The sequence below is a fragment of the Rhea pennata genome, chromosome 14, assembly GCF_028389875.1.
Source record: "Rhea pennata isolate bPtePen1 chromosome 14, bPtePen1.pri, whole genome shotgun sequence".
Classification (NCBI taxonomy): domain Eukaryota; kingdom Metazoa; phylum Chordata; class Aves; order Rheiformes; family Rheidae; genus Rhea; species Rhea pennata.
The window spans coordinates 16,674,418-16,697,558 of NC_084676.1; the positions used below are offsets into that span (position 1 = coordinate 16,674,418).

General features: G+C 40.6%; 2 protein-coding genes across 4 annotated transcripts in view; both read left to right on the forward strand.

Moving 5' to 3' along the window:
- Positions 1-604: 604 nt before the first annotated feature.
- On the forward strand, positions 605-18,946 carry GFPT2 (glutamine-fructose-6-phosphate transaminase 2). Its single transcript, XM_062587084.1, has 19 exons — positions 605-701; positions 5,782-5,889; positions 6,577-6,672; positions 7,354-7,479; positions 8,049-8,107; positions 8,602-8,736; positions 10,226-10,287; positions 11,843-11,922; positions 12,275-12,392; positions 13,127-13,290; positions 13,800-13,895; positions 14,007-14,104; positions 14,434-14,554; positions 14,905-15,062; positions 15,201-15,315; positions 15,976-16,103; positions 16,777-16,944; positions 17,346-17,507; positions 18,102-18,946. Exons 1-19 carry the CDS (start codon positions 695-697, stop codon positions 18,144-18,146), a joined length of 2,046 nt encoding a protein of 681 aa, XP_062443068.1. The 5' UTR covers positions 605-694; the 3' UTR covers positions 18,147-18,946.
- Positions 18,947-21,396: 2,450 nt separating this feature from the next.
- MAPK9 (mitogen-activated protein kinase 9) overlaps positions 21,397-23,141 on the forward strand; it is a 30,048-nt gene continuing 28,303 nt past the window's right edge. For all 3 annotated transcript variants that reach the window (XM_062587669.1, XM_062587671.1, XM_062587674.1), the window contains exon 1: positions 21,397-21,536. The gene's annotated coding sequence lies outside the window, so the exon portion shown is untranslated. The remainder of the gene's footprint in view (positions 21,537-23,141) is intronic.

Below are 23,141 nucleotides of genomic sequence, written 5' to 3' on the forward strand. Positions count from 1 at the left end.
AGTTTCTTTCGTGGAAAGTAAACGGACCACACAGGCTGCTGTGCTACTGCCGGGGAACCTGCTCCCTCAGACGGGACTGACGGCCCTGACCTCTGCTCAACCAGGTGCTCACGCAGCTGATTTCAGTCTCCCTCAGAGGAAATCAAGCAGGTTGCTCAGCACGTGTTGTAGGCGTTTGTGGCCAAAAGGCAGAATAAGGGGAGTCACCTTCCCGCGCGGGCCCTGGGAGGAGCTGCCTCCTCCTCAGCCTCGCAATAGCGCCGGCCGCACCGTACCCGACGCCAGCGGCGTGCTTCACCTTCCGCCCCGCCACGGCTCCCTCGGCGAAGCCGCAGCGCTAAGGTCGCCCTCCCCGGCCGCGGCGGCTCCTGGAAGGGGCGAGCCGGGGCGCTTCCAGCCCGGGAGGGGCAGAGGGGGACCGGCCGCGCCGGGGCAGGGCTGGGGGCAGGGCGCGAAGCGGCCGCGGCCCCCCGCCCCCGGGCGGCTCTGCCCCCGCCGCGCACCCGCTCGGGGCGCCGGGCGGAGCCCCTCCGGCGGCCGCTCCCGCGGCCAATGAGCTCGGCGGCAGGGGCCGAGCCGGCGGCACTATAAGAGCCGCGGCGGCCGGAGAGGCAGCAGTCGCCGGGCGAGGCCGTCGGGCGGGAGCCGCGCTCTGTTCCTGTCAGCGAGAAGTGCCGGCTGGCGCGGCGCGACCATGTGCGGTGAGTGGCGGCTGCCGCCTCTCGTCGACCGCGGGGGGAAGGGATGGAGGAGCTGCAGCAGCTGCCCCCTGCCCATGGCGCCTGGGGAGCCGCAGCGCTTGTCCCGCTGGCCGAGGCGGCGGCGGCGGCTCCTCACAGCGGCGAGGCGCTTGCGGACAAAGCGGGCTGTGTCCGGGGCCGGCCGCGTCCCCGCTCGGGATGCGCCGCGGCGGAGACGGCATAAGAGCCGCTTTATTTTATTTTATTTTATTTCGTAGTGGCTGGCGCGGGGTGCTGGGGGAGGTGCGAGGCTCCCGGCGTCCTGCCCCTCCCGGCAGCCGTTCGCTGCGGGGACCTGTCCGGGCCGCATCCATTTTGTGGGGACGGGGCGCGTGACCGGCTCGTGGCCTCTCGCGTGGTGGGAGGTGAAGGCGAAGCCTCCCCCGTGGCTCCCCAGCGCCGTTTTCTTTCGGAAATTTGCCTTTCTCTTTCCCGTAGCCTTACCTTCCTGTGTCCTGGTGGCTAGCCACTAGGTCCTCAGAGCAAAACTGTTGTTCCCCACCCCTCGGCGGCTTTGGGGGTGTCTTGGCTCCCGGTCCGGCCGCCTTAGCGCGTCGCCGCTTTGGTTGATGCGCAGACTTGGTGCTTTTGGCTCTGCCTTTGCTAACCCGGTATCGAGGTCCCAGCGGCAGTGATGGGCACTTCGTGGCCTTCAGACAGAGGTTGTGAAGGAGTCTGATTCTTGCCCGATGCAAGTTCATTCGCCTTTCTTTCCCTAATAAAGATAAGATGGTGAAAATAACGTGTCACACATGCGATCGCTTAGGTATGCTTTGGATGAGTCTAAAATCCAAGTACGGATTTAAAGGCTGCTAATGCTATATATTCTAGTTATGGAGGACATGTCAGTTAAAAACATAACTATCCCTTCACTTAAACTTCCTCTCAGATCTGAAATGACACTCCCACTGAAAGGGGGGGGGGAACCCTGCACTTATACTTAGCAATTAAGGTGAAAGCTCTTTTGTGAGATGCATCCTGAAAGGGAGCTAGCTACTTCTCCCAAAATACACTTCCTGAGCTGTTCCTCCCCCCCCCCCCCCCCCCCCCCCGCTTTTGCATCCTCTTTAATCATAAACTCAAAAAGAGCAAGGTATCTAGCAAGGGGCCTCTGCTCGAACAGAAACACAAGATGATATTGTTTGAGCACCGGGGTGACTCTTAACTCACTATCATCAAAACAAACTCAGAAACCTTTGTCTTCTGAGCAAAAGCTCTTCAGGTGAGAGACTTGGCTGCCTACCCAAACAAACCAAAGGTATTGATTGCAAGGACTAAGATATATATTATATAAAGCTTAACACATCTGGGCTGTATTGATTGAGGAAATCAGTGTTAGCAGTGTTAAATGAGTTTGGTAGAACAGTTAGCCTGGAGTGGAGTAACTGAGTATGAAATGGAAAAAGATAATTCTTGAAGTGGCATTGAGAGTAGAGTTAATTTGTTGCCAATATTGAGTTCCCATTAACATTTGGAGACCGAGCATCTTCAGTGATAGCAAAATGGGTAAATGTTTCAAAGAAATGGATTGAAATGCTGCTGAAAGAAAAAGTTTGGGGAAGTTGCTGATCTGATTCCTAGACACTTCTTAAAAATCCAAGCTGGTTTACATGAGATCTGTTAGCATGAAGATAGGGAATATTTTTTCATGGTACATTGAGCAAGACTGCTATAGGTAGTGCAGGATTTCCTGATGTTTGCTGTGCAGTCAACAATTTCTAAAATGCTGTTTTATTTTTGAATATCTTCCCAGGTTTAAATGTGAAAAATACGCCCTGTTGTTGTCTTAATTTTCTGTCTTTAAGTAGCATATTTTCTGTTTGTAAAGTATATTAGTCATTAAATACTGACATAAACATACTTTTGGGGAAACAAAGTTGAGATTATCAGCACTTATATGTACGGAGACAGTATAGCAAAGGTGATGCAGGATTTGGAAAAAGAAACATGGGTAAAACATTCTTAAATTCATCTACTGATCTTAAAGCAAAATCCATTTCATCAGGAACTGAAACTGAATCTAGGACTAAGTTTATGACATCAAAAACATGCTTATGCCAATACTGAACAAAGGCTTCATTTTAATTTAAAAAAAGAATCGTGGCTCTTATTCAGACTCTAGGTACAGGCTGCCCCCTCCTTGATTTTGGTGAAATCTTGCAATTGCAAGTATTCTTGTGGAATTTTCCCACAAAAAGCACTCAATGAACTTTTTCTTGATAGTTAGCTTGCAATCCTGAATGGGAAAGGGGAAGCTTTAAACTCCTGGTATGCACATAAAGGGAAAGCCTTACTTTTAGTCTCTGTACCTGATTAAAGCTGTCTTTAATAGTGTTTTAATGACCTCTGTTTCCATTTTGAATATCTGATTCTAAAGCTAAGCTATACATCATGATTGATATAGTTGATGCTTCTATGCAAACCCTGTGATTGTGGAAAGGCAAAGAGTAGAGGTAGCATTCAGGTCAAGGGAGCAGCGCTCTAATAAAATGCTTCTTAAATGATTTCATTGGATTCCATGTTGTATATATGAGTTAGGAAAGTATTTCATTGCTGATACTGTACTGAGCCATTAAAAAATTACCTTACTTAATACATATCACTTTGGGATTGCATCAGTTTTCAAAGTACTTGATTTCTGCTGGGGAGTAGGGACGCAAGCTCTATTGGAAAAGGCATTTGATAGCTTGGGGAGGCCATGGTGAAGCAACTTATTAGTATCACAACTTCTCTTATGAGTATGATTCAACTAAGATTCAGTCATATTGGTGTGCTTCCAGAAGGAATTAAGCTACAAGAGGTCTTTATCGAATGTTGTTTCTAAGTGAGTTGAGCAATATACTTTAAATCCAGCCAAAATGATGACTGAGTGGGAAAGAAAACATGCAAGTGGGTAAATCATGAAACAGAAAAAAACGGTAGAGGAAACTATGCTGAGAGTAAGATTTATTTCCTTTAACTGAAAGAGTTTGTAATACATTCCTTGACAAGTCAGGCTGCACCTATTGCTTTCATTGTAATGGCCTCTAGTGACTTCTGAGTCTTCACGTCCACATATGTGGAAGCACAGCTAGAGTTTCCTAGGAACAAGGATCCTTTAACAATTGCAGCACACTAGTAGCATTGTAAAGACAGTCCCAAAGGAAGGTTTTTCCTGGACCTCTGTGTAGCCAAAGATGCCACATGGAACGTACAAACGTGATGTGCCTTAAATACATTGTGAAATCTGGCCTAGAAAGTAGAATTGGATCTGGAATGAGGTGTGTAGCAATGTTTTGGAATGATGTTGAGAAATTTGTATTGAAGAATGCTGCTCTTGAGGTTCGTGGTTAGTGCCAGGGAACGATAAATGTTGGTCTGGGAAAATGATCAACAAGCTCTCAGTCTAAGGTGGCTCTATATAACTGGAGGCATTATTTTCAAAGTATCTGTGAAGAACAGTATTTAGAAGGTGCTCAAAATACCTAAATACCTCTTTAAATGCAATTATTGTCTTAATATCTCCATTGATATTGGACACTCTGGAAATTATTAGACTAGTCTCCTCATAAATGCCACCTCTGTAGCAGAAAAGGATTTTCAACCCTTAATACCTACAAGATATATTCCAAGACCAGTGTAGTACTCTTAGTCTCACTGTCAACTCAATAGTATTAATGGCTTAAAACCAGCAGAGTAACAGTATTCACAACAATATTTATAAGATTGACTGTTTTACTATAATAGCTTCTTCACTGCAGCCATTCACAGTTTAAAATCTTTAATTGAAGGAGAAAAGGTTGTTAAATCTTCCAAAAGGCCTTTTTTCTATTTTTTTAAAAAGTGCTTTTTCTGAACTATTAACTATTGAACACTAGAAGTCTGTTTTTGCTAATACTTTTTTGCGATGGTTTGATTTCCTCTGATTTGTTGATTAAAGAAAAAATTGAAACAGTAAAACAAAGTTTCTGTTGAGTTACAGGTTTTCAAGAGTTAAGGCTGAATCTATCCTTATAAAGGCACAAATGCCAGAAAAAGTAGTGAACAGAGAAAAGTAATGGTTGTGTTTTTGTTTTCAGCTCACCCTTTTATTATACCTTTTAGAGTGTTACAACACCATTTTCCAAACTACTTTCCTTTTTTAAAAAAAAGGAAAAACTTGCCTATGTCTTCTGAAGAAGTGAGAACAGTATATTTGAAAAAAATAAAACTTTTAGTGATAATTCTTCTATATGAGAGAAGAGGTATTGACTTATTGACTGTATTTGACTGTCTGTTTGCAAAATAGGCAAGCAGTAAGTTCATCTTTTCTGTGCCCCTTCTATAAGAGTTGGCCTGAATCATTTAGGGACAAGTAAGTGGATCTTATGTCTCTGTCAAGCTGGGATTGGCAGGCAGAGCTGCATTGAGACAGCACAAAGGGTAAATGCTTGGAGAGGGGTTTGGGTGACCCTGTTCTGTGTCTTCTCTTTCTTCCCTTTGTTCTCCTATCCTTTTGACTTCTGCCCTTTCTTTATATTTTCATGTTTGTTCTCTTCCTGCTGAAGTGACTGGTGTGTATCAGATTAAGCTGGAGCCTTTCAGAAATAGATATTGTGCCTACTGCCTACTACCTACTCTTAGGCATTCAGGGCTATGACTTCAGTTATAAAAGTCTCCTTGTGTTAGTACCGGTGAATATATTCCTTCTTTGAATGTCTAGTTTTAGATCTGGATACAAAATAGATTAGTGTTCCCATTTTCAGCTGTGGCTTTCAAAAAAAGTAGAATTTTCTTAAGCTTTTGCAAATGCTTAACTCTTGGTGGGTAACTTCAGGAGGAGAGTGAAACTGGCTGTGAAAGCTTGTGTGTTTGCTTGAAGAAAATGATGGTCAGTATTCATTTACTGTATTTGAATTTTAATTTCTATTTAAAAACCCTACAGTAAGAATTATAATAAATGGGAAGTGGAGTTCTCCTGGGATGCCTGTGTGATGCTATTATAGAAAGACTTTAAATTCGGTTTGAAGGGATGCACACACTAAATTTTTTGCTTCTTTTTCCCTCTTTCCTCTTTAAACAGGAATTTTTGCTTATCTGAACTATGGAGTACCTCGGACTCGGAAGGAAATATTTGAGACTCTGATAAAAGGATTACAGAGACTGGAATACAGAGGATATGACTCTGCAGGTATTTATGCTTACTCAACAAATTAATGAATTAATGTTAGCAACCAGTAGTTACTTATGACTTTTCATGGGCTCTTAACTTCTGCATCTTGTGGTGTGGTGTGTGTGCGTGTTTTTTTTTTTTTTTTTTTTTTGTTTTTTTTTTTTTTTTTTTGCTACTGACAGTTGGAAAATCAGAGCCCCTTACCTTGATTCTTGGAGTTTCTTTTCCTGCTTTCCTCAGAGCTTGGATTCAAGTGTTTAGGTCTGTAATCTGATGGTGGTTGAGGTTTAGCACGCATAAGCAAAGCAAGCAGCGTGAGAAAGAACGCCTCCGTGCATCGCCATGTGGCTTGTGCCTCAAGTCATCCTGTGCATGTGCATTTCAGTAAAAAGATGAGGAAGCTTAAATTTGCTTTTTAATTTGAACTAGTTGATGTAACCAGACAAGATATCAGTCTGTCCTTGGGCAAAATTTGAGATTACTTTTGTGTCTGTTTTCAACTATGTAGTGGATATAGACTTGACCTAGTTTGATTTGAATATATACATGCACTAGTCCAGTGGCAGGCTTCTAGTATATGCCTTGGAGGATGATTTTTGAAGTTACTGTTGTACTTGTGTGTGCTTGTTTGTATTTTCTCAGCCTTTTTTCATCTAGTATGTTTCATGGTTTAAGTAACACTTGTAATTGTGTCCTAAACTGTAGGTGTGGCAATTGATGGAAATAATGAAGATAAAGAAAGGTTCATCAAACTAGTTAAGAAAAGAGGAAAAGTAAAGGCCTTAGAAGAAGAGTTGTACAGTAAGTGTCTTAAAATTTACACCTTCCCCTGGCTTCCCATTCATAGCATATCTGCATCTCAGCAGAAAGTCAAACCATGAAATTAAAGTTAGGATTTTATACCAATAATAATTGCATTCTATAATTTCATGACAGTTATCAAGTGTTTTTGCCCCAAAAATCTGCATTTGCAAAGCAAGCTAATCATCAGCTGTAGTACTGTGGAATCATCAGTCTGTTCCACCTCTTTGATTGCTTCTGTGTTCTATAAGATTTGGGGTCCCCTGCCACACTGCTCACATTATTTCTGTGCTTGGTAGATGAAATGTCAGAGCATGGACTTTGAAAGAATTTACTAGCATTTAAATGGTTGGCTGTCATCACTGTGTTTTATACAGTACTTCCATCTATGAAGAACTGAAGTTGTGTTTTAAGGCATTTATATTTTAATTATTTAGTAATTTGGTTTATTAGCTTGTCTGTTACTATTGGCTGAAAATGCTTGATTCATGGCAAATAGTTTTAATCACAGTAACTTGAACAATCTAAAGTGTAATGTCAAGGAAGCAAATAGTTTAAAAAGAGGGTGGAAGATAGCTATTAAATTTTTGCCTGTAAAAATTCTTGGAGTTTTATTAGTTGTGTGTGTATTTGTGTGAGGCAGGCTCAACTTCAAATATTCAGTAAATTTCTTGTATGTAGAACAAGATAGCCTGGATTCAAAAGTGGATTTTGAAACACACTTTGGAATTGCTCATACTCGCTGGGCAACTCATGGAGCACCCAGCGCAATAAACAGTCACCCTCAGAGATCGGATAAAAAGAATGGTATGTATTCTCTGTAGCACTTAAATTGTGTGAATCTGAAATGTTTGAATTTACATAGTACAAATAGCTTGTTGTCTTACTAGTATTATGGTATCAATTCTGTATAGTAGGACTAAGCTGTTGCAATTCTACTTCAGATCATAGGTCAGATACTTTTTACAGTAAAATAGAATCTCTTTTGTGGATAAAGTAGTATTGTAAAAGATTATTAAGATCTGCTCTCTAAAAATTAATGTCAGTTTGTCAGTGGGCAACCTTCTTGTTTTAAAAGGTAAGACTTCACAAATGTGAGTGTTAAGTGCATCAAATTATCCAACCTGGAAAAGGGAGATTCATAGGATTTATCAGCTGAGAGATGACTTGGTGCTATTCTGCTAGATACTGTTTAAAATTTTCTTGATTCTTAGGAACAGGCCTTATATGCCTTCAACACTTCTAAGCTGCTGTATTCTCATGCGTGTTATCATAAACTGGGGTCTGAAAACTTTCTAGTGTACTTCTAAGCTGTTCTCACTAAGTTTATGTGCACTGAGTTAAATATCTTAGTTTTCCATTACTTTTTCTTTCAGAATTTGTTGTAATCCATAATGGAATCATCACAAATTATAAGGACTTGAGAAAATTTCTGGTGAGTTTGTCAGCTTAACTATAAAATTGTGAAGTAAATGCTGTACCATGCACCTTTAGAGATTTCATGACTTTAAGATTTGAATTCAAGTTTCTCAGTATATCAGCTGTAAAATAGTAGCATGAAGGAGGCTGCCTCATAAAGATGCTCAGGAGCTGGTGAAATGCAAAGCATTTTTGTATTCCTAAGCGCAAAATGTGTATGAATAGAACAGCATTATGTTCAAACTCCAGTGTGCATATGCATTGGGCTCCTTTCTGTCTTGTTGCTTAACAGAGGCTAAGCAAGTCTTACTACTGTGTTTCCAAAAGATTAAGCTATGACAGGGTACCTATTTATATTTTCTTGATTGTGATATACATGTACCAGTCCCATCACGAAGGGAACAATAAAATAGACTGCTCAGAGCTTCACATTGGAGACTGTTGAAAGGCCCTTTTGTGCTTCTTGTCTGAAGATGAAAACACTTCTTTCTTTCTTTTATGATATTTCAGGAAAGCAAAGGCTATGAATTTGAGTCTGAAACAGATACAGAAACAATCCCCAAATTGATCAAATATGTATATGACAACAGAGAGAGTGAAGATACCACTTTCTCAGTCTTGGTAGAAAGAGTTATTCAACAGTTGGTAAGTGGGAAATTCCTTTTTTTCCTCCTCCTCTTCCCCCCCCCCCCCCAGCTAAAGGAGAAACTCTTTATGGTGTTCCTTAGAATTCTGCATTCATGCATTTGGATCCTCTGCAACATTCCTTAGAAGGTTTTTGCAAATAATGCTTCTTGGCTTTTAAATAGTGCTTAATAGACCAAGGAATTAGATTAAAACTTTGGAAACTTCAGAGGCTTCTTAATGGTAAATTTAAAATTGCATTACCAATATCTTTTTTTGTTGTTTTTGCTTCTTCTCTTCCCTCCTTTTTTCTTTAAAGCAAGAAATTATTACAGTTTTTTTTATGAAGCAGTTTAAATAAATAAAAAAAGAAACAAAAAAACCACACTTGGCAGGAGCCTCTAGGGGGTGAAATCTCTCTCATAAAGGCAGTATGCCCTTAAAAGACTATTCTGATCATGTTAAAACACTGCTGTGATTCAAGTCTATCTAATAGCTTAGTCTAATGATATGCCTTGACTCATGTGTTTAGAATTAAATCTAAAAAAGCGTACTGATAGCTTAGCTGATTCTCACACTGGGAAGTGGGAATCTACAATTATTTAGTGAACTCCTTTTTTTTTTCTTTTTTAAAAAAGAAAAAGAATTACAAACTTAACATAAACTTACTACTTCTGCTCCAGTCTCTGTGCAGATGTTTCCCTTTTCTTCCTCCACTCTCATATGCTCTCTTTACCTCCCTTTTCTCCTCTCTAAAGCAGCTCTATAGGATTCCTCCTAGAGCAGAGTGGGAATACATGTAAAGAAAAGAGCCTGTATGGGTCAAGAGGGAGTAGTGCAGCAACCTAATGAGGGGAATGGTGGATTCACCTGACCACAGAACAAATGCAGAGTAGTCCCAGACTGGAGTCGCTTTGAAAGGAGTGAATATTACCTTCCTTTTTTCTTTGTAAGATGGGAGGGCTTTTGTTCTTGTTGCAGTAATACTTGTCAGCTTTACAACTGGAATAATGTAGTATTATGTCTGATTGCGTATTCCTGTTTTTGTTTTTGGGTGAGGGTTTTCCTCTTAAACTGGGAGTAACTCCAAAATTTTAGCCCAAAATGTGCGATGAGATGATGAGGAAAACCTATCTGCATTTTCTAATTAAAAGCAGTCTTCTAACACAATTTTTATGTTGATTAGCGGTAAGATCTCAGGTATCTTAATTCTTGCATTGGAAACTATTTTACTTGTAAAATACTACTTTATTTGTAAAAGAGGCTAAAGTGTCTTGCCCAAGTGCTCATTCTTGAGCTTTCAGCTGTTCTCTGGTATGTATCCGTTAAGTTGTTCTGCTTCTTGACTAATTCCTTTAAAGGTGCAGCCTGCCTTCCAGGATGAGAATTTCTGATAATAGTAATGAGCTTTCCCTTAGAGGCGTCTTGGGAAGAGAGGCCCCAGTTTAATGAGACATGACTGAGATAAGTTGCTTAGGATTTTCTTCTCATCTCTCTGCATGGTTTTCAGGAAGGTGCTTTTGCATTGGTTTTCAAGAGCATCCATTACCCAGGTGAAGCTGTTGCTACTAGGTGAGTATAAATCCCTTTTGCATCTAATTCATGCTCATGAACGTCATAACTATTTGCTGTTGCTAACCTCTCTTATCCTTAAAACTTCAATTTTTTAGTATCTTATTTTTAAGTAGACTTAGTGTGACCAACTCTGCTTACCAGGGAGCAAAAAATACTTGCTTAACTTGAATTCAGTAGGTGGATGTCTGCACTACTGGAATCCCTGTAAAATCTGGCAAAGCTCCACTGAGCTATTACATATAACTTAATTTGATCTCTACAGGTTCCAGATCACAGAATTCCAGTGGCTCTGTGTAATGATTTGGTTTTATAAAACATTGATTCTCTGTGTAACCTTTTGCTTGTTTTTTGCTTAATAAATTAGACATGATGCCTCACTCTTGAATGTAAGCACAGTAGTGGAACAAAATGATGTATTCTTGATTCACACAAATACACTTTTAGTTGGAGATCATCTAGCTGATGCTCACAGAAAGATTTACTACTTAAAAAAAAATACTGCCCATTTATCTGTTGCAGCATTTTGACAGAAAAGTTGTTAGGAGCATGCTAACATTTCTGATATATTGAAAAGGGGGAAGAGAGACTAAGTTGCACTTCACTTTTTGAGTAAAGACTGGGAGAAGTGTGTTCAAGTTGTCTAAAATTTTATCATGCTGATAGATTATACAAATAGTGATCTCTAACTGTCATGATATTCATGAGTTTTTTGTCTATATAAATTCTGCTTTTATTTATAACTTGGAAAACAACTTTCAGGAAAGGTAAGGATACTAAAGTATCCTAAAGTGAGGTAGCACTGGGGTTAAAGGCTGTTTTATACTACGACTAAAAAACCTATTGCTTTTCCACCCTCGGATGGGAATATATTAAAATTGTGAAAAAGCCAATTGTAACAGCACTTTAAATGGAGGACATCCTATGAAATTTACTATTCTATATGTGGTACAAGTCTGGGTTTTCGGGGATGAGAGGATTAAGAGAAGCTAAATTTGTAATCTGAGCTGCTGTGTTTTTTTTTTATCAAAAGAAAAGCATAGGAATAAGTGTGATATGTGACCCATATAATTCAAAAAATGATCTTAAAATTCCACAATATCAGAGGTGCAATGATGAATGCTGCCAGTTCTGAGTGTAAAAGGCTTAAGGATGGAATAATATTCTAACAGTAAAGAATGATGGGGTCTATTGCTGGCTCACATGATAGACAAAGAGCTTTTCTTTAAACAGCTTAGCACAGGTGCCATTTTTGTTATTCCTGGAAGGAAAACAACTAGTTTATGTTCACTTTCTTCTACCTGAATGTAGATCTTAGGGGAGAAAGTGGAAGGAGTGTGACTTACCTAAGCGTGTGGCCTTTATTCAGGTAAGGCTTGGAGAATTTTACAGAACAAGCCAAAATCTTATAATTTCTGCTGCATAATGGATGAACCTCCTCCATTCTCATCCTATTTAGGGAGCCAGCTGAGATATTTTACTTCAGCTTTGCAGATGTTCTTTCATTTCCCTACCTGAAGCTTTCTCTTTAAACTTGTGAATTTTCCCTTTGTAGGAGAGGAAGTCCTTTGCTTATTGGGGTTAGAAGCAAGTACAAGCTTTCCACTGAACAGATTCCTGTTTTATATAGGACATGTAAGTTGATAAATCCAATTACATTATTTCTAAGAGCTAAAATTATTGCCACTTAAATTAGAAGTAAGGCTAATTGGTTTCTGAATTATAAAACTACCAGATGATGCTCCAAATTAGTAACAGATAATCTATTTTTGTATTTCTGAATGTGCAGCTCATATAAAAGTCTTTACTTGGTTCACCCCCCCCCCACACACACACCATCCCTGCCCTGAATACTACATAACTGAGATTACAGACTATACAGATTCAGGGTTTTGAACTTGAACAGGTCAGGTTCTGCATTTCAGTTCTCATATATATATATATATATTTATATATATATATATATATTTTTTTTTTAATTTAATAGGTGACATTGAGAATGTAAAGAATATATGTAATTCCCGAATGAAAAGACTGGACAGCTCTACCTGCCTGCATGCTGTTGGGGATAAGGCAGTAGAATTTTTCTTTGCTTCAGATGCAAGGTAGTAAAATACTTAATTTTCCTTTCTCAAAACATTGTTTTTGTCTAGAAGTGACATAGTTTTGGAAATGTTATGTTGTCTTGCTGCTGTGCAATTGTTCTCTGACAGGAAAGCTGTTCTCTAGGTGGCTTTATAAAGCCCATATGCTAAGATACATGATAAATGTGGAGGCTTGACATGAGCACTTGAGTTGTAAGCAGGTGTAGTATCTGCCATTCACAAACCTCTTTGCCTCCCATGTAAAATACATCCAGTGCAGGAAAGCAAGTTGAGTACAGATAGCCATTATCAGCAAAGTATTCAGGCGGAATATAGGTTAGTTTCGGGGTTTTGGTGTGTTAATCCTGCTATCTGAGGCTCATGAGGAGATAGTGCTCTGGGTCCATCTTTTTAGGAATTGGACATCAGGGATGCGCTTTTCCATCTCAGATGCAAGATCCTGACCTCAGGACTTGGTAGGAGATGCTGTGCCTGGAGGCAAGATCAGCAGGAACTTACTGCTGTGAAATGCTGTGGAAGAAGTGGTTCCTGAGCATTTTACTACCTGTTCCTGTGAGAGTGCAGGAGGAGCAGCAGGTGGAGCCATTTCCTTTAAGATGGCTCTGTTTATAGTTATGCTGAAGAGGAAGATGGGGGACTTCAAGTGGGTGTGGATGCAAACTTGCTTTGAGGAATGTTGCTACTGCTTCTTACCAAAATGGCAAGTTTGTCTCACTTTTGTTTTCTTTCTGTAGTGCTATCATTGAGCACACCAACAGAGTAATTTTCTTAGAAGATGATGACATTGCCTCAGTAACTGATGGGAAGCTTTCAATTCATCGGCTTGAACGTTCAGCTAGTGATGATCCTTCCCGGGCCATCCAGACGTTGCAGATGGAATTGCAGCAAATAATGAAGGGTGGGTTGAAACTCAGAATAATCAAAGATGAACAGCTACTGGCTGTATGTAGTAAATAGAGTTGATATTTGTGCTATTTGTACTAGAAGCTGACAATTTCTGGGCTTGTGATCAAGGAGAAGGTGGATAGTATGGGACCCCTACCCATTTCTAGTCTTGGAAAAGAATCCTAGGTACTACTTTGATTTCAGCATTGAGTGAAAACTTAACTAATGTTAACATCATGCTGTTACTGAACTTGGACTGTAAACAACTGAGATGGAAATGGAATAAAGATGTTTCTTTGAATTTTTTTAAATTATTTTGTCAGTATTGGGAAAATGAAAACAACTTAATAGAGCAAACTACCTATCTTTTCTTTCTTCTTGCCTGTCCCTAAATCTCTGTTTAAACTAACAAGATTAGCTTAAATCAGTTTGCTACCATGGCTCATCTTAAAAATTCTCTTTATAATAAATTGAAATAACAAACTCTACATAAGCTTGACCATGTAATGTTTTTCTAAATAGGTAACTTCAGTGCATTCATGCAAAAGGAAATTTTTGAACAACCAGAATCAGTGGTCAATACTATGAGAGGCAGAGTGAATTTTGCAAGCAGCACAGGTAACTTAGTGTAATTTGATTGCCTATTCTAAGCCAGCAAAATTTGAATATGTTAACTAGAAAATAAAATACAGCATTAACGTATGCTTTTTCTTTTGTTCATAACTACAGTTCTGCTAGGTGGTCTGAAAGATCATCTGAAAGAAATCAGAAGATGCAGAAGACTGATCATTATTGGCTGTGGGACCAGTTTTCATGCTGCAGTAGCTGTATGTTCAGCCATAGTTAAGATGCATATAACGTCTAACTACTGGGTTTTTAGATAACAACTCTTCATCTGTTTTTCCTTCTATATCTTGGCCTTTCATTCAGGGATCTGACACTCTATTACAGTTTTACCTTTTATGTCACGTTCTTTGTTAATGCTTCTCTGTTACCTGCTGTCTAGAAATTGTCTTCACCTTGGTGTTAAAGCTCTAATTGAGCTGTAATGATCAAATTTTAAAATAAGATCCAATTAGATCCTTACAATAGCACTCAAGATGTCAAGATTTATATGGATGGCGATATTAATAAATGTTATGCTGATTGAATTCAGACTCGACAAGTTCTGGAAGAATTAACTGAGTTACCTGTGATGGTGGAACTTGCTAGTGACTTTCTGGATAGAAACACACCTGTATTCAGAGATGATGTGTGCTTTTTCATAAGTCAGTCAGGTGAGTTGCTTCTGCTGTTTGTCCTCAATTGAATGAGAATTGTAGGGGGGAAAATATATATATTATATATTAAAAAATGTATAATTCCTGTCTCTTGCAAAGAGAGACAGTGGCTAATGGATTAATCACTTGTCTTGAATTAAAGTTTTGTTTCAAACTTCATTCAAAAATGTAGACAATGAACAAATGCTAGAATGTTGTTCTCAGTTGTTTTGCATTTTTAAGTGTGAATGCAGTCATTTAAATTCTAAAGTTACTCTGAGTAATTACTGTGTAGGTTTTTTTAAGCTTCTTGGGTACTATTACTATTCTGTACTAGCCTCAAATGTCAACATGTGAATGTTTTCTAGGTGAAACTGCAGATACACTTATGGCCCTGAGGTACTGTAAAGAACGTCGTGCTCTAACAGTTGGCATCACCAACACAGTTGGAAGCTCAATATCCAGGGAGACCGACTGTGGCGTACATATCAATGCAGGCCCTGAGATAGGTGTGGCAAGCACAAAGGTAGTTGCTGTTCACTGTTTGACTTCTATACTTTTACCACCGTGGAATCCAATTAAAACTTTAATTGTGGCCCTTCAAGTTGAGATCATGCTAAGTCTCTACAGACTTGGCTGCTGAAAGTTTTTGTTTTGTCTGCAGGCTTACACCAGCCAGTTTGTGTCTCTTGTGATGTTTGGCTTAATGATGTCTGAAGACAGAATTTCCTTGCAAAAAAGGAGGCGGGAAATCATTAGTGGACTACAATCACTGCCAGGTATATTGATAATTTGGAGGTGGAGAGGGATGGGAGGGGGTGTTTTGAGAATTTAAAATATGAGTTGGAGAGACTTAGAATGTTTCTTCCATATCTAACCTTAACCTTCTCCTTCCCCTTCCCCCCACCTTAAAAAAAAAAAGTACAGAACGTATGAAAAACTGACTATTAGCTCTATACTACTTGCCAGTTTTACAGGTACTCTTCCAAGAAACTTGGTTGGCAGATCAGATGTTTCATAGGTTGTTTTCTAATTACAATAGAGTAGTTTTGTCTGAGAAATATTCCTTGACAGAATTTGATAATTTTAACTTTTAAAGCCTTTCACTTTAAATCAGTATTGATTAAAAGGAAATTAAAGCTGACTTAAGATAGTTGTTCAAAACTTGCCTTAGAAATGTAAATGGAATGTATGGTAGACACTACTATAACCAATAATTTGCCCCCCCCCCCCAAAAGAAAAAAAAGCTGCTGAAAACAAGACTGGACAGGGCATATTTAAATTACAGTCAAAGTTGCAAAAATGGAGTTAACAGTAGAATTATGTTAAGCCTCTTTGCTATAATAGATCACTGAACATCCTACTACAAGCAAACTAGGAGATGTTATTTCTTCCAACTGATAGAAATTTTTATACATGCTTTTTATGTGATCTGATAGACATGATTAAGGAAGTCTTGTCCCTGGATGAGAAGATACATGATTTGGCTCTTGAACTGTACAAACAAAGATCACTGCTGGTTATGGGTCGTGGATATAACTATGCTACTTGTCTGGAAGGAGCTCTGGTATGAACCTCTTAATCCTTGGATGTTGTTCAAAATCAGCTTTTGTGGTTTCTGCAACATAGTTTATTTCTAATATTTAATTCTGCTGGAGTAAAATTGCTTTCTGTAACTTAGGGCAGTTGGTCCTCTTGGATTGAACACACATCCCAAGAACCTGGATACAGTATCACTTTTGTTTCTTTCCCATAATAAATGCAGTGTTTAAGTATTTTAAATAAAACCTTAAAATGCTGCACTGTGAAAATATCCTCAAAATCAGTGAACTGGTGTTCAGATGAGACCTACATGCAGGAAACTGCTAAATTATGTAATGGACATCCTGGTGTAACAAATGTTTGTCTATGTCTCATGGAAGATTGAAAAGCTAAAGGCAGACCACATTACCTAAATTTGTGCTCGATGTTAGGTTTGTAAAGTTTCTCTTGGTTAGTACCTTTCTTGCTTATCTGCAAATGCAAGTGTGTGGGCAAACTCAGCTTTCTCCAACCAGCAGCCTCTTAGAAATCCCAGCATGCGAGCTTGTCTGTTTTAGACATTAACTGATTTCTGGAAAACATCAACTTGATACCATATATTTGTAGTTAAGTAGCAAATGTGTGGCTGTGATGTTTTGTTTCCTGTAGCCTTTATTTCCCATTTATTTATTGGTAACTTGCTGGAATTTTCTTTTTAGAAAATCAAAGAAATCACATATATGCACTCTGAAGGCATCTTAGCTGGTGAGCTGAAACATGGGCCATTAGCCCTAATAGATAAACAAATGCCTGTTATCATGGTGATAATGAAGGATCCTTGCTTCACTAAATGCCAGAATGCTCTGCAACAGATCACTGCTCGACAGGTAAGCCACTTACTTAAACCAATGTCACAGGGAAAGAGAATGTGTATATCAGAATGCATTGCTGCTGATTGCTTCAGAAATAGGATGTATTCTTTTTCTAATTATGAAGTTGCAAGTAAGGAGTTATCTGCATCATAACTTGTCATTAAAATAATGGAAAACAGACTGTATGTGGGCGGTTTCTTTGGTTTTGAAGCAAATGGAACAATGTTAAAACTCTATTGTGTGAAAACGTTCAATTCTCATTTACATAATGACTTTTGTCCCTCACACTGTGCAAGACTGACATTGTTCTTGTCAGCTATTGAGCATCTTCAAATGTATTACAGACATGCTGTGAACCAATATCTCAAAGCAGTTCTAACCCAGATCTTACTAATGCTTTGAAATCTTACTTTCAGGGTCGCCCAATCATTCTGTGTTCTAAAGAAGACACAGAAAGCTCTAAGTTTGCCTACAAAACAATTGAGCTGCCTCATACAGTTGACTGCCTTCAAGGAGTCTTGAGTGTTATTCCCCTTCAATTGCTTTCATTCCACCTGGCTGTTCTCAGAGGATATGATGTAAGTGCTTTCTATATTTAGGCAATCCGGTTAGAGTTGTGAACTTCCTCCTACCAGCGTAAAGCCGAGATAATTATATGGCGTTTCTAACAAGGAACGATGACGGTAGTTAGTGGCACTGGTAGTGACTGTGATAGTAGAGGTGACGTCTTAGTGCCAGTTTTTTCAGCTCTATTTTTGTAATTGGCATCCTAAAAATACAGATGAGTTATGACTTTTGTTTTTAAACTAATAAAACTAAGATTCTTCAGAAAACAAAATCTTAAAATATGATGTTGCACATCAACTTGGAATAAGTCAATGCTCTACGCAGCTTAGTGTGATCCTTGCTCAGTAAGTCAGTTTGGTAATGACTCCTTTGAAAAGGTACCCTGTGCAAAAAGGTATTTGTTAAGAGGGCTTTGGAAGCAAGGGTGAAGTCAGTGACTCACTATCTGCAGATCTGTAGTCTCTTGCATGTGTTAATGAGCTCTGCTCTATCCAGACACATTAGGAAGTCTTTAAAAAAAAAAAAAAAGCACACATGAAATGGTGTCAGATGCAGAATGTCAGTTTGACTCAGTCATATATTGAAAGTTTGTCTTTTCATTTTAGGTGGACTTTCCAAGAAATTTGGCCAAATCTGTTACTGTAGAGTAACAGCCAAGAACAGCTGATTTTTGTCACCAGACCTCTAAGTTACGCCTGTATAAATGTTTTTCTGAATTGATAGGTACATACTTTTCTAAAGAGAATGATAGTGCTAACTGGAAAGTGTCAGAAGACTTTATCTTCCTTTAATGCAGCTTAAAAAGCTTTTGATGTGCCTTGTACCCAAGTGCTTTTGCTCACAGCAAATGTTCTTCTAAGTTCTGAAAATGCCAAAGGAGATTTTTTTAAAAAAAAACATTGTTTACACATGGTATACTGAATGAACTTTCATACTGTGCAATATATATATAGCTCTCATCAGAGCAACTGTGAATATTTTTAGCCTACACTACTTAGTTTAAAGACATAGTATTTATAAGTACAATTGTAAAGCTTTTTTTAAGTTATTTTAAGTGTATTGCTTATCTGTAGTACTGATAATGCTCAGAATGTAAATACTGAGCATGTTGACACTTGTGTATGGTGGTTAGGTTTCTTCCTACTTCAGCATCAAACTGGAAATCTGTTACTCCTCTTCCTCCTCAGCTTGCCTTCCCACTTTGCATCTGTGTTTCTATTTAACCAGTCTGTTCCAAAGCTCTTCTGTAGCTGTAAATTTACAGCTATGTTAAATTCCTGCTTTCAATGAATTATCAGAGCAGCATTTTGCTTTATATACTGCCTCAGTTCTTACTTGCCTAACATGTACAGTGCAACAAAATAAGGGAACTGGATGTCTTTCTAGCAATACTTCTGTTTGAAGAGTGTACAATGAAATTACTATGCAATTAAAGAAAAGATTATGTAAATTCTTGCAGTTTGTATGCTTTTTTTTCCCTCCCCCCCCCCCACTTGACTCCTCATTTCAGGTCTGAACACAGATACAATACTGTAGTATTCTGATGCTGGTGGGAGAGAGAGTGTCCTCCTATTTTTGCCTAAATCCTGTTGTCAAGAGTTTTCTGTTTCGTGAGATAGGTGTGGTGTGGGTGTTCTTGTTTTGATGTAACATGGATCTTCTCTTAGCTACAGGTTCTTGCACAAAAGGTGGACACCTCACTCTTCTTTCTCCAGCAGCTGTATCTCAAAATAGTGAGTTGGGTTTATGTAGTTTGCTCCATATCAGTCATCTTCCAGGCATGTGACTACAGAAGTAGAATTTGGTGACTGCTCCTCAGTGTTTTTTCTTTAGGTTCTCCTGACTTAGTAGGCTGGATGTTGTGAGCTTTTTATTTTTATTTTTTTTTTTGGGGGGGGAGGGTGACATCCTGACTCAGATGTATGAATTCTATTGGAAGAACTTCATGCTAAAAATGAGGTAGAGCAGGCTTTCATGCATCCCTTTGGGGATCTGGGTTTCATTCAGTAGTGATGACTGGAAGAAAAGGACTTTGAGGAAGAGTTAAGTCTTACTAGTATTTACATCTACTAGATTAATATTTGGTGCGATGGTGTTTATTTAAATGCTTTTCTTCTGCCTCTTACTGGAGTAGATAACTTAAGAATAATTGTACAATATTCCTAGCTAAAAGCTTCACCAGACACACATTAATACAGCAGCAGAATCTTTAGCTGTAGTTTCTGCCAGTTCTTGATTGAGCCTTGTATTCTTCTTTCTATTCATCTCCATCAGAGGAAGGTAACTTTCCACAGTTGAAGCAGGAAGCTGGGCCTGTATTTTTATTTGGTTACACTTGTGGTCATAATGTTGCCTTTTAGAACAAGAAAAAAGAATGCAATAAACTTGTGTTTAATATAGTATCTACAGATAATGACACTTTTAAAACTGTCAACAACAACTATTTACATCTTAAAGCTAGGGCTGTTCAAGGAAAATTAGGAATATTTTTAATATAAAAGGCCATGCTTTATTAAAGATTACAGATCTCAAACTACCTGTTTGCAAAGGCTCACTCTTAGTTGTAAAATAACTAACAACAGGAAGCATATCTAGGCTTCAAAGAAATAAGGTAAATGTACACATGAGATTCTGTAGTCATCTGTAACTTCGTAACTATCAGTTACAGTTACTTTCATTTCTTTTTTGTTCAATAGCTCATTTAAATCAACTAAACAGTTTTCTTTATGTATGTACAAGACATCCCTCTACAGGTTTGCTTCTGAACTGAAATACTTAACCTGCATAAGCATTTAACAGTTTGAAAGTGCTACAGTAGCTTGTTGTAGTAGAGCTGTTTCCAGTAATTACTTTTTTTTTTTTATAACCACACAGAAGACTCCAAATCATAACTTCTAGTTGTCTGACATCTGTCAGGTAACTTTTAGTTACATATCCTTGGCATATGTAGCTTAGAAAGGCTTCTCTTACTCTCTAGATTTACTACCCTCTTCATATTAAAAAGAGATTCTATTACAGGAAGCTGACACTAGTGCACCTCAGAGGCTAGCCAAATTGATTTATTTACAATAAAATTACAGGCATGTGGGTTTTCTCTAATCACAGGGCAGCCTAGAAAGAAGGGGGGTGGGGGGAGTGCTCTCTAGTTCTAGGAGAGGTTAAAAAATGTATCAAGTTTATTTTTGGTCAGCACCTGTGTTTTTTTTTTTTTTTTTTTTTTTAAAAAACAGCAGTCTTAAGGTCAAGGCAGAGGGTGGAGAAATATATAGAGGGCTTATGATTTTTTGGGGTGGAGACAAGAATAGCTGAGCAAGGTGGGGGATAAATATTCCCTTGGCTTCTGAATTGCCCTTGCTGGGAAAGCTGCGTGAAGCCAGTGTGAAGGGATGTGTGAGGGCTGCTGCCCTGCGTTGCAGGACTGGCCACCACGTGTTGTCACGGGCCCTGCCGGGGGCTCCCGAGCAGGGGTGCGAGGTGACAGGCTCCCAACCCGTGATGTCATCTTGGCGCAGTGAGGGCGAGCAGGGCACGCTGACCCCGCACCATGGCTCCGCCGGCGCACGGCGGCCCTGAGGCAACGCTTCCGTCACCGTCAGCGCGGGCTGCTGCCACGGCGTCTCGTGACGAGGCGCTGCTGAGCGCTGATGACATCATAAGCATGGTGACAGCCTGACATGGGATGATGACATCACTCCAGAGGGAGGGGCGCGTCGGGATTGGCTGGGGCGAACCTGTCCCTACCGCAGTCCTTCCCTGTTACAGCCTCCTTCCCTCGCGGAGTGGCGAGCGGGTCCCGCCCCCTGGGCTCGATTGGCTGAACGCGGCCGCCAGGGAGCCGCGATTGGTCCGAGCGGATGTCTGTCAGGGGGCGCAGGCCTGGCGCGGCCTGTGAGGGGCAGCGGGAGGCCATTGTGGCTGGGGCGGCCCTGCGTGCCGGAGGAGCAGGGCGGCTGCGGCGGCCCTGGGAGCGCAGCGCCCTGTCCCGTCTCGTCCTGCCCCGCCCCCGCTGAGCTCGGCGCGGTCCCGCCGAGGAGGAGACGGTGAGCGAGGCGGCGGGCAGGGCCCCGCGGGCCGGGCCGGGCCGGGGGCGGCGGGGCGAGGCGGGGCGAGGCGAGGCGAGGCGAGGCTCCCGGCCGCGGCACCGGCCGTGTGCGAGCAGAGACCCCGGCCCGCGCGGTCCCTGCCCGCCGCGCCGCGGCGGTGGCAGGACGGGAAGTTCCTTGGTGTCGGCGAGCACAGGCAGTGGAGGCGGAGGGGCCGCTTCCTTTCTCCCGCTCCGAGTGGGGCCGCCTGGGCCGAGCCCCCCGCCCTTCCCCCGTGCCGCAGCGCCAGCGCCCCGGCCCGCTCGGAGATGGGGCCGCCCGGCCGAGCCCCGCGGCCCCCGGCACCGCGTAGCGACGCGGCGCCCCTGCGGGAGCGAGCCCCTGCCCTCCGCTGAGCCCGAGCGGCTTCACAGCAGAGGCGGTTGTAGAAGTGCTCGTGCTTAGTTATGCGGCCCTGGTATAACCGTAAAGCAGCGTGACTTGTCATAGCAGACGCGCCTTTAAACTTTGTTACTTCTTCTGCCAAGTCGCGCTAACGGGCGTGCTGAGGTGCACCCAGTGTCTGTCTGCAGCATGTCATTGACAGCCAGGTAGGCTGTATCAGGCAGTCCTTCACAAAGCCTTTGGTCACTAGTAGTTCTGGAAATTAAACAGCAAACGAAAAACAGTGGTTATTTTTTCAAAGAGCTAAGTAGGTGTGGAGTATTTCTAGACTGCTGTGACTGACGTTAGTTACTGTTTTGCTGTTCTTAGGTTTTGTAACAGACCTATGCAAGGGCGATATATGAGGGGATGTGGGGTAAACTGTAACGATTCTGTAATTGGGTTTATACCTGTTGATATATTGCTGTTGGTGGTGGTTTTAACCTTTTTATCTTAATGCACATTAGAAAGGGGTATTCTAATTTGAAGTACATTTGTAAATATAAATAAGAGAATGGGAAAGAGAGAGATTTTCCACACAGACTTTCTGTACCTTATCTTTCCCTCCCCCGGCCACCAGTGTCTTCCTCTGTTTCATTTAGAAACAGTGAACTTGATTATAAATATGCGTACAAGTGTGTATATTTACTTATATCATACACACTTTTCTCACTGCCAGTGATGGAATTTTAGCTCAAGGTTTAAAAATCTAGCTAAGTACTTAGCCTTCATTGTCACTAATACCACTCCGTAACCACAACAACACTGGGAATGTGTTCACAACTGTTACAACCTGTTTATTTCAGAAGCTTTTGACTTGAAGATATCCAGAGGACAGATCTGGGTAATAAGAAGTTGCCACTTTAATAAATGCTTTCTAGAGAAGTGACTGTGTTATACAGTATGTGTACTATAGTGCAGTTGCTTTCAACTTTCTTTAATCTGTGGAACTCCCCTCCATCCCAGATTTTCCACTGGGATGTGGAATTCTGTATAACAATTCATAAGCCTACTACAGTAGGTCTGGGATACATATATTTTTTTTCTTTCATAGACTACAGATTGAGAACAACTCCTGTAAATGTTTGCAGGATTACTGCATGTGATGTGGTGAATTAGCTTTGAGATTCTTTCTTCAATCTTGAATTGCTTTAATTCGATAACATGCTGTTATCAATA